At 41.2% G+C, this 11492-nt stretch overlaps 1 protein-coding gene across 2 annotated transcripts in view; it reads right to left on the reverse strand.

Moving 5' to 3' along the window:
• Positions 1-11492, reverse strand: part of LOC135615200 (probable E3 ubiquitin-protein ligase ARI7) — a 29008-nt gene that overhangs the window by 7549 nt on the left and 9967 nt on the right. For both annotated transcript variants that reach the window (XM_065113377.1, XM_065113376.1), the window contains exons 2-4: positions 2171-2295; positions 1422-1524; positions 1190-1280 (exon numbers count right to left, since the gene is read on the reverse strand). In XM_065113377.1, the coding sequence (XP_064969449.1) occupies positions 1190-1280; positions 1422-1524; positions 2171-2295 (319 nt within the window). The remainder of the gene's footprint in view (positions 1-1189; positions 1281-1421; positions 1525-2170; positions 2296-11492) is intronic.

Here is an 11492-nt window from a genome sequence, read left to right on the forward strand (position 1 = left end):
CTTCTAAAACTTTGCACCCTGTTCAGATGATTTAGATTAAACAGGAAAGGCATATTGTTGATTTTCTTACACCAAAATATATGCAACTAAAATCAGTACCTAAGTCAACTTTAGAAACTTCAAAATACATATTGGATTATAAATTTGTTAACACAAATATATATGATATCACAAGTCATGTATGCTATACATAAAGGAGGTCATTATTTGATTACTTGCCCATTGATAAGTTTTCGATGTAAATATACTATAAGACTTGAGGAAACTGAGCTAACTATTTCTCCTATTATTAAATGCAAAATTCTTGTAGTATCAAATAGAAAGAAAATATCCTGCAATGTATGTTCAGCATAAGCTGTATGGATCTGGCAGTTGAAGCACTTGCATTATAGAGCAGTGACTCAAAATAAGGTAAGAGAAAATAAAAACATGTCACTGCTAACCCATTGAGAAAACTGATCCACTGTCTTGGTAAGTATGAACTACTAGCCCAAAATGATTGGTCCTATGTTAATTGCAGTACACCATCAGGTGTCATAAACTAACTCCCCTCTCACCCAAAACGTGGGACTGAACTGGGGTGTCACAATCTCCCTTGAGGCCTGACTTTCTAGTCAAGACCTAAAGATAGACTAGAAATATCTAGTAGAATGCCCAACCCAATGATGACTTCACTGTCATGTTGCTCTAGTTCCATCCACAAATATATATATTTTTCTACTTAAGCCACTCAGCTTGCATAGTACTAGGGCAGCTCTAAAACAATTTATCACAACCCATCCTGATGAGAGAACCGATCCATTAACTTGATAGCCTGGACTACTAGTCTAAAATATTTAAGTTTATAGTAGTAGACCATTCCAAGCTTATAAACCAACTTAATGTTCCTAATTTTCCTCTCACGACAGATGTTGAACCAAAGCAGGGTGCCAAAAAATAAATCAAAGCATTAAAAACCCCAATTTGGAGCTGAATTTATAACAATAGTGTTTACTACTTACTAGTGACTTGAGCAATTAATGATGGTAGTTCTAGGAACATTTTGCAAACCAACTAGCATATGTGAGATCAAATAATACAAAAAGAGCAAATCATGAACAAAATAAATTAAAATAACAGAATTTTGTGGACAAAAAAAAAATCCAAGATGACAGCTAACTGAAATTGAACCATTTGTAGATGAACCAACCTTTCCAGCATGCATTGCAGAAATAATGCCCACAAGAAGCTGCACTCATCTTAGAACGATCATAGCTTTCAAAGCATATACCACAATTTAGCTGCCACAAAACAATAGCATTAGCATACTGAATTTTACAAAAGAAAAAGTGGGTAAAGGTTGATCCTATTGCTACGCAGATAATGATTATGCATTCCGTGTATGGAACCTTAAGAACATCAAAAGTAAAAAAGATGCATACTTTTCTACTATTTGAAGTATTGACAGGATTGTGCAACAAGCCAACGACCTTGCATACATTTTCTTCATTTGCAAACCACTCATCCTGCACCTTACTGACATTCCTGCATAATCAATAAAAGAAGCATGAAAGAAATTCAAAACTGAAACAAAAAAATCCAATCATTCACATATGTTGCAAGTATATAGGCAAATGGTCTGATGCTTCAACAACAAATAGAGATTTTAAATCAGGAAAACTGATATAACTCTGCAACAGTTGGCAGAGATCCAATTTTGGCTATCAACTTATCAAATCAATAGCCATATATCACTTGCCAAATTGGAAGGGTTTAACATATCCCCATATTGATGTATGCAAAATATTATGCAGCTTGAACAGATAACTGACGGCACAGGTGAAAAAAATGCTGCAAAAATGACATCTGAAGATGTAAGCACAGATATCCAAAGAAATCACTTGCTAAATCATCAAATATTGTCTCGTTATCAATGATGACAAAATTCATATTAAATAATCTAAAAGAATAATTGAAACAGATTACTACATTCATGAACAAGTTGAAATTTATCAATGGAAAACACTTAGAAATGGAAATATTACTAAATATTGTGTGGTTTTGAGTTAACTCACTCATACACAAAGAAAAGTTTGTAACAAAGATGCCAAAAAGAACTGGGACCACAGAAATCTACAGTATCAATCAAAAGCATGCAATTCTAATGAGTGCTGGATATTATCTTTGTTACCACTTATAGTGACAAAGAAGGTTGCACGCTGCACTCCGTGAAACAGATAGTATAGCACATATCTGGGTTATGTCCTCCTCTTGTCGCTGGCGGATATCAGCTTCACTTAAAATGGTATAATTTTGCTGAAAAAGAGGCAGTTAGGTTTTAAGTAGACGAATGAAAGTGAACAAACTATACCAAAGGATAGACCATAAAAATTAAACTACTGAAAATGTTTCCGAGTTACAAAAGTCATATTAAATAAATAGATTAATTTAAACAATGATCCAGTCATTTATGTACTTGGCTTATAATATATAAACTCTACAAGGCGACTACATGGAATTCAACAAAACTCACCTTAATTTTGGTGAAAACCAATAAAGACAAATAGCCTTTGATCAAGTCTCCTAACCAATGTTGCAATGTGGATATGAATCAATGAATATATAACCCAAAATAAAACCAACAAACTAAGAAAAGATTGCCTTTTTAAACACCTTTACAGGTTTTAAGCAGATAAGGAATTTATACACATTTATAAGTAATCCAATGTTCATCTCTTCTACAAAATCATATGATATAGCTAAATCTAATATTATGATTTTGGTTTTGTTGCTTCCCATATATTCACAGCCTCCTTGGACATTTTGAAACTGTTCATGTGACCATTGAGTTCCTCTTTGGTTGAGCGTTTTTCACTTACTAGAGAGATCCTTCAGAGCTCCAACTTAAACTTTTATAAAGTTCCTCATCGATTTGAACATCTCGACCCTAGAACAATCAGCACCTCTTTTGCAAACAAAAATTTCGATAGTGAAATTATATCACCAACTTTGTTTTACCTCTATATCATTTTCTTAAGACTCTTTACCTATAATAATACCATTACCAATGTTATGTTTTCCCTTTTCAGGCTTGGGACTGACAATGAAAAAGATTAATAGTAAGCAAGGAATAGCAGTGTGTTAGAACCAAGGTATGTAATTTCGAATAATACCGCCCGATACGGGTGGTACGTACCGGTCCGTCAGCTTACCGGTACACGGACCGCCCATTACCGGGCAAAACGAAAAAAAATATAAAAAATTATATATATATATATATATATATATATATATATATATATATATATATATACGAGGCGACGTCGCTGAGGTGATGCGACGTCGCCTTTATAATATAATATTATATATATATATATATATATATATATATATATATATATACTGAGCGGTATACCGAACGGTATACCGCTCGGTATACAGTTTCGTAGCGTACCGAGCGAACGCCGAAACTCCGATATGGTACGAAATTGCATACCTTGGTTAGAACTCTTACGGATTCTAAGCTTGGGGTTGATCTCTTTAGGGGATCGGCCTCCTTGGAACTCTATAGGGGTTCCTTCCTCCAGGTTATTGCTCAAAGGCTGCTAAGAAAATTCATCTATTGCTTGTTAAAAGAGGATAATACATGACTATTTATAGGGCTTCTAAACCCTAACTCCTAATAGGACTCCTACTTCTAACCAACTCCTAATAAGACTCCTACTCTAAGAAGCAACCTCCCACTAACCCTAACCCTAGCCGGCCTCTTCACCTCTTTAATAGGGGTTGGCTAGGTAGGTTTTACATGAATGCCCCTTTTAATAAAATTCTATTATGACTCTCCTAGCTAGAGTCCTAATAGACCCGCCCTCTTCAAATCAGCCTTGTCCTCAAGGCTGATGATCCATGAATTCTGGGAATTTGATCTTCAAGTCGTCATAATTCTCCCAAGTGGCATCTTCTGCTGGTAGGTTCGTCCACTGTATTAGCACTTCAGTAGTAGGTTGTCGTCGTTGAGTCATGATCCGTTATTCAATAATGGAACTCGGCTGGGTCTGGAGTTCTCCTTGGATAGTCATATTTGGTAGATGGCTTTGGGCTATCTCGTTTTGTCCCAGCTTGAGATTTAAACACGACACATGGAAGACAAGATGAATTTAGGAGCAGGCGGGTAAGTCCAATCTGTATGCTACCACTCCGATGCACTCCGAAATTTGGTAGGATCCATAGAACCAAGGTGAAAGCTTCATCGATTCTTTGGTCTGGATTGATGTTTGCTTGTATGGCTGGAGCCGTAGGAAGACCCAATCTCCTACTAAAAATTCTCTTTCGCCTTTGTGTTGATCATATTGTTGTTTCATCCTTGCTTGAGCTTTTCCTTGTGATGAGGGAAGCCCTTCGATGAAGTCCATTGATATATCAGTCCATATTGAGTTCGGAACGGGTAAGGGTTGCAGCTTTCCGGGACTTGCCACTATCTCACCTTTATGTCATTGACATACATTACATTGTGCCACAAATTTAGCAATAATATTTTTTATCCCTACCCAATAAAAATTTTGCTTAATTCTCTTATAGGTTCTAAGGAACCCAGAGTGCCTGGTCGTAGATGTGGAATGCATCTCTTAAAGGATGGTCTTTATGCAAGTAGAATTTGGCACAAACACAATACGTCCCTTATAGCGCAATTCTTTTGAGTCCCATCTGTAACGAGCCACAGAGTTTGGTGCTTCCTCCAATTTTTTTATGGTATTACTGGTCTCCGGATCTTCTTGTCATTCCCTCTTAATATCCTCAAGGAAGTCGCTGATCGGAAGTGAAACGACCGAAAATTCAGCTTGCTCAGGTAGTAACGAAAGCGCATCTGCAATAATATTCTCTTTCCCCTTTTTGTAAGTTATTTCATAATCATATCCAAGAAGCTTTGTTACCCATTTTTACTGCTCGGAGGAAGATATCTTCTGCTCCAAGAAATATTTTAGGGTTTTATAGTCGGTCTTGCTTTGAAAGCGTCACCCGATCAAGTACGGTCTCCATTTGGTCATCGCATGCACAATCGCGAGCATCTCCTTGTCGTAAATAGTCATCTTGAGATGGAAAGGAAATATTGTCTTACTAGTATAAGCGAGGGGGCTGCCATCTTGCATTAGTACAGCACCAATTCTAACTCTGGAGGCATCATCTTCAATAACAAAAGTCTTGCCGAAGTTAGGTAGCGCTAGTATGGCCGTTGTCGTCATTGCGGCTTTAAGTTCGTCGAAGGCGGTGGTAGCTTTGTCCGACAATTGGAAAGCATCTTTTTTCAACAAGGGGTGCACTGATCTTTCCATAGTTTTTCACGAACTTGCGGTAGTAGCCTGTTAAACCGAGAAAGCTACGTAGCGATTTTATGTACCTCGGGGTCGGCCAATTCTGCATTGCTTCAATTTTGGGGGGGCCCACCGCCACACCTTCCTCTGATATGATATGCCCAAGATATTCCACATTCTGTTGAAGAAAACTGCACTTCGATTTTTTGACAAAAAGAACATGTTCTCGCAAAATCGTCAAAACAAGTCGTAAGTGCTGAAAATGAGTTTCAAGAGAATGATTGTAAATAAAGATATCGTCGAAGAAAACCAGCACAAACTTACAAAGATAATTCCAGAAAATATCATTCATAAGGCTCTGGAAGGTGGACGGAGCATTGGTGAGACCAAAGGGTATTACCAAAAATTCGTAGTGGTCATTGTGTGTTCGAAAGGCAGTTTTTGGTATGTCTTCTTCGCACACTAGTATTTGATGATACCCGGATCAAAGGTCCAGCTTTGTGAAGACTCGTGCTCCCTTTAATTCATCAAGCAATTCATCTACTACTGGAATAGGGTATTTGTCCTTGACGGTTATATCGTTGAGAGCTCGGTAATCAACGCACATTCGCCATATTCTGTCCTTCTTTCGTGCGAGGAGCACCGGTGAAGAGTAAGGGTTACAACTTGGCCGAATAACTCATGTTTCGAGCATCTCTTTTACAATCCTTTCTATTTCATCATTCTGGAGATGTAGATACCAATATGGACGAGTATTTGTTGGAGGTTTGCCCGGAAGAATCAGTATACAATGATCATGCCGACGGGTAAGAGGTAGGTTACGCGGTTCGTCAAATATATCTGAAAATTCAGCAAGCAAAGGAAGTAGGTTTGGATCTTCAAAGGATATTGGCTCTCCCTTAGTTTGTTGCTCAAGTTGTACCAAAAAGCCGCTACATGCTTTGTGCAAAACCTTCTCCATTCGTTGTGTGCAAATCATCGTTACGTTGTCCCCACGTTTCCCGTGCAGTATCACCTATTTCTCCTTACTATAAAATTTCATAATTAGTTTCATAAAATTTCAGGAAACATCACCTAATGTCGTCAGTCATTCGATGTCGAGCACGGCCTCATAATCATCAAGAGGGAGGAGGAAGAAATCTGCAATTATCTCTTGATCCTGCAACAACAGTTTCACCCGCGGGCACCTATGATCATACTTCAAAATTCGTTCGTCGGCGACCTTAACGTCAAACCTGCTGCAGTTCACGATAGGTAAGGCCATCCAAACAGCAACCTTGTTGTTCATAAAATTATTAGTACTCCCGGTGTCAATAAGAACGGTGATAGGTTGTTGCTTCAGAAGTCCTCCCACTTTCATCATTTGCGAGTTCGCATAACCAGCAAGGGCACACATCGTAATATCGACCAGCTGTTGTTCTTTATCCGTGACCTCTTCCTCATGCTCCTGGACCTCCTCCAAGTCTTCAAGAGGTTCAATCAGTAGGAGGCGGCCCCTTTTGCAGCAATGATCACGGTTCCATGACTCGTCACAATGCCAACAAATACCCTTCGCTGATCGGTCACGTAGTTCTTCTCTTGTCAATTTTTTTGGCAGCGAAGAATGACTGGGAGCAGAAGGAGGTTTATATGCCGCGGGCCTAGGAGAGGTTTTCATCTTCCGAGCATCTTGGTTGAGTCGTTCTTCTTGTATTTGGGCGAAAGAAATCGTAGCTGTCACGGTACGGGGCTGCCGCGCCTTAACCTCCCCTTTTGTCTCTGGCTTGAGTCCTTCGATGAATGTTCCTAACAATTGACGGTTAGTCCAATCACAAGCAAGGTGGGATAGCTTCTCAAACCTGGTTTGGTACTCTTGAATCGTAGAGGCTTGTCGAATCTTTGCGAGTTGACCATTGATATTTTCATACTCCGTAGGTCCGAAACGATTCAGCAGTGCGTTCTTAAATTGATTCCACGTCGGAGCCCCATGATTGTATTCTAGCCAGTTGTACCATTGAATAGCATCTCCTTCTAGGTGGATGATAGCAATTTCCACCATAGCATCATCCGACGTTCGGTAGTAGCGAAAGTAACGTTCGGCGCACGAAATCCACCCCGCCGGGTCTCGTTCTTCCCATCGTGGGAAGTCCACCCTCATGCGTGGCTAAAGCATATTCGAGAGATGTCCCTCCTTCTCTGGGGGCCTCTCTGAACTCTCTCTTTGCTGAAATTTGGTTGGACTCGGCGGTTGTCCAATTCTGAATTCTGCAAACAAAGCGCGTAATTTGTCCTCCAAGCGCGATTCAAATCGTGATTTAATCTGAGATTCCTATGCTTCACATTTAGCATCAATTGGATCTTGAGAAGCCATAGCATATGCTTGTAGATTACAGATGTCCCTGTCTTTTTTCTGTTGACGAGTTAATGGCATGGGGTGGTGGAAGGTTCGGAAAAATTTAGGATCACGGAAAGGTACTGCAGCAGATTTTTACGTCTAAAGTGTAGCAGTTTGGACGTAAAAGGTCAGTGGTTTATATTGAGAATTTTTTGGCAAAACCAAATGGAAATCCGCTATTAGGAAGTGTCAAAGCTATCGTAAAAATTTCGTAGAGATTTGAACAGAAAAAACGTAATAGCAAGATAAAACAAACTGTGCTATGCGGCTGAAATTCTGCAGTGCATCTAGCAGTTTGGACATAAAAGATCAGTGGTTTATATTAGGAATTTTTTGACGAAATCAAAGGGAAATCCGCTGTTAGGAAATGTCAAAGCTAGCATAAAAATTTCGTAAAGATTTAGATAGAAAAAACGCAATAGCAAGATCAAACCAACTGTGCTATGGGACTGGAATTCTGTAGTGTATCTTTCGTCGCAGAGATAAAAACTACGACGAAAAGTTTATGCAGCAATATAGAAACGAATTTTTTTATTTTTGAATAAGGATAACTAAATTGCAGCAGTAGTAAGGTAGGAAACTAGAACCTGTTGCAATTCACGGAGAGATCAAAGGATGTTCCGTGATGAGGAGATGACAGCGGAATTTGACGACGATCTTTTAAGCAATTGTGGGAATTGCTTTGAGCGGCTGTGGAGGGCTGATGGATGGCTGTGGAAGGGCAGCGAGACGTCAAGAACGCTGCTCTGATACCAAGTGTTAGAACCCTTGTGGATTCTAAGCTTGGGGTTGATCTCTTTAAGGGATCGGCCTCCTTAGAACTCTATAGGGGTTCCTTCCTCCAGGTTACTGCTCAAAAGCTGCTAATAAGATTCATCTATTGCTTGTTAAAAGAGGATGAATACATGACTATTTATAGGGTTTCTAAACCCTAACTCCTAATATGACTCCTACTTCTAACCAACTCCTAATAAGCCTCATACTCTAAGAAGCAACCTCCCACTAACCCTAACCCTACCCGGCCTCTTCACCTCTTTAATAGGGGGTCGGCTAGGTAGGTTTTACATGAATGCCCCTTTCAATAAAATTCTATTAGGACTCTCCTAGCTAGAGTCCTAACACAATGTTAACCACATAATTCTTTCACTCATCTAACAAAACTTTATGTTGAATGTAAACAATTCACATCTTAAAATCTCTTATGTTTCATACATTTAATTCGACTCATATTGGGATAGGAAGTCGGTTGTTTGGATTTCCCTCTACAGATAAAACACATCTTATTAATACAAGATTTCCTTGCAACAATTAAGTGGTTCCATATGCATGTGTATTATAAGAGTTTACAACAAAAGGCCCATGATCCGAATAGGGTTCGGGTTTGATGATCTGTCAATCCGATACCACCTCTCGGATAGATGTTTTGGTGGGGAAGAGAATTATCATTTATAACAAGCATAAAATCGAAAGAAAAACAACCTCTATTGCTTGTCAATTTTAAGTGCTAACTACAAGGGCTAAGCAACAGAATAAAAGCGTGATAGAAGAATTATAGATACATAAGAACGTAGGTTGTCTTAGGATAACACCTGGGTGCTCTCAGCAAGTTGGGGATCACTTCCGGTTTCGGTCACCTTCTCTCTTACTACTAGAGCCTCCTCTGAGGTTTGGACAGTAAGCAGCAGGGATTTAGAACGTCTCACAACAGCTGGACGAAGTTTCGATAAAGAACTTCGGCTGTTGGAACTTGAGAAAGTAGGGGGCTATGATAGGAGGGCAGAATCCTTTTCTGAACCAAGGTATACAGTTTCGAATGATACCGTCCAGTGCGGGCGGTACGTACCGATTCGACAGGAAACCGATACATATATATATATATATATATATAACACCAGCAATCAATCGGATTTCCCTAATCCTCCCTTCCCGAAAGGAAGAACGTGAACTTTTATCCGTTGAGCGACGACCCTTCCACTCGGCACCGTCAGATCACTAAGGCTGACTTTCATCCCTACTCGACGGGTGGGTCTTGCAATCAAGATCCCTTCTGCCTTTGCACTCGAGGGCCAATCTCCGTCCAGCCCGAGGAAACCTTTGCACGCCTCCGTTACCTTTTGGGAGGCCTGTGCCCCATAGAAATTGTCTACCTGATATTGTCACTTGGCCCGTAGGTCCTGACACAAGGTTAGAATTCTAGCTCTTCCGGAGTGGTATCTCATTGATGGCTCGGGCCCCGACGGAAGGAGGCCTTCTTCGCCTTCCACCTAAGCTGCGCAGGAAAGGCCCAAAGCCAATCCCAGGGAATAGTAAAGCTTTATAGGGTCTTTCTGTCTAGGTGCGGATAGTCCGCATCTTCACATACATGTCTATTTCACCGAGCCTCTCTCCGAGACAGTGTCCAGATCATTACGCCTTTCGTGCGGGTCGGAACTTACCCAACAAGGAATTTCGCTACCTTAGGACCATTATAGTTACGGTCGCCGTTCACCGGGGCTTCAGTCGCCGGCTCCCCTGTCATCAGGTCACCAACTTCCTTGACCTTCCGACACTAGGCAGGTATCAGCCCCCATACATGGTCTTACAACTTTGCGTAGACCTATGTTTTTGGTAAACAGTCGCCCGGGCCTGGTCACTACGACCCCCTTTTTGAGGAGGCACCCCTTCTCCTGAAGTTACGAGGCTATTTTGCTGAGTTCTTTAGAGAGAGTTGTCTCGCGCCCCTAGGTATTCTCTACCTACACACCTGTGTCGGTTTCAAGTACAGGTACCCTTTTGTTGAAGGTCGTTCAAGCTTTTCCTAGGAGTATGGCATGGGTTACTTCCGCGCCGTAGTGCCTAGTACTCGGACATTGGCTCGAGGCATTTCCTCTACCCCTTCTTACCTTGAAATAGCAAGGTCACCTTGTGTCCTTGAACCGATAACCATCCTTCGACTAACCTAACCTCCTCCGTCCCTCGAGACCAACAAGGGGTAGTACAGGAATATTCACCTATTGTCCATCGACTACGCCTTTCGGCCTGATTTTAGGCCTTGACTCACCCTCCGTGGACGAACCTTGCGGAGGAACTCTAGGTTTTCAGGGCATTGGATTCTCACCAATGTTTGCGTTACTCAAGCTGACACTCACTTCCGCTTCGTCCACACCTACTTGCGCGGGTGCTTCGCTCTAAGGCGGAACGCTCCCCTACCGATGCATTTTTACATCCTATAGCTTCGGCAGATCGCTTAGCCCCGTTCATCTTCGGCATAAGAGCGCTCGATTAGTGAGCTATTACGCACTCTTTCAAGGGTGGCTGCTTTTAGGCAAACCTCTTGGCTGTCTCTGCACCCCTACCTCCTTTATCATTGAGCGGTCATTTAGGGGCCTTAGCTGGTGATCCGAGCTGTTTCCCTCTCGACGATGAAGCTTATCCCCCATCGTCTCACTAGCTGACCTTGATCCCTCTTATTTTTGGGTCATATCTAGTATTCAGAGTTTGCCTCGATTTGGTACCGCTCTCGCGGCCCGCATCGAAACAGTGCTTTACCCCTAGATGTCCAGTTAACTACTACGCCTCAATGCATTTCGGGGAGAACGAGCTAGCTCTGGGTTCGAGTGGCATTTTACCCCTAACCACAACTCATCTGCTGATTCTTCAACATCAGTCGGTTCGGACCTCCACTTAGTTTCACCCAAGCTTCATCCTAGTCATGGATAGATCACCCAAGTTCGGGTCCATAAGCAGTAACAATCGCCCTATGAAGACTTGCTTTCGCTATGGCTCCGGTGGGTTCTCTTAACCAAGCCATTGCCTATGAGTCATCGGCTCATTCTTCAACAGGCACACGA

The sequence above is a fragment of the Musa acuminata genome, chromosome BXJ2-6 (genome assembly GCF_036884655.1).
Source record: "Musa acuminata AAA Group cultivar baxijiao chromosome BXJ2-6, Cavendish_Baxijiao_AAA, whole genome shotgun sequence".
Taxonomy (NCBI): Eukaryota; Viridiplantae; Streptophyta; class Magnoliopsida; order Zingiberales; family Musaceae; genus Musa; species Musa acuminata.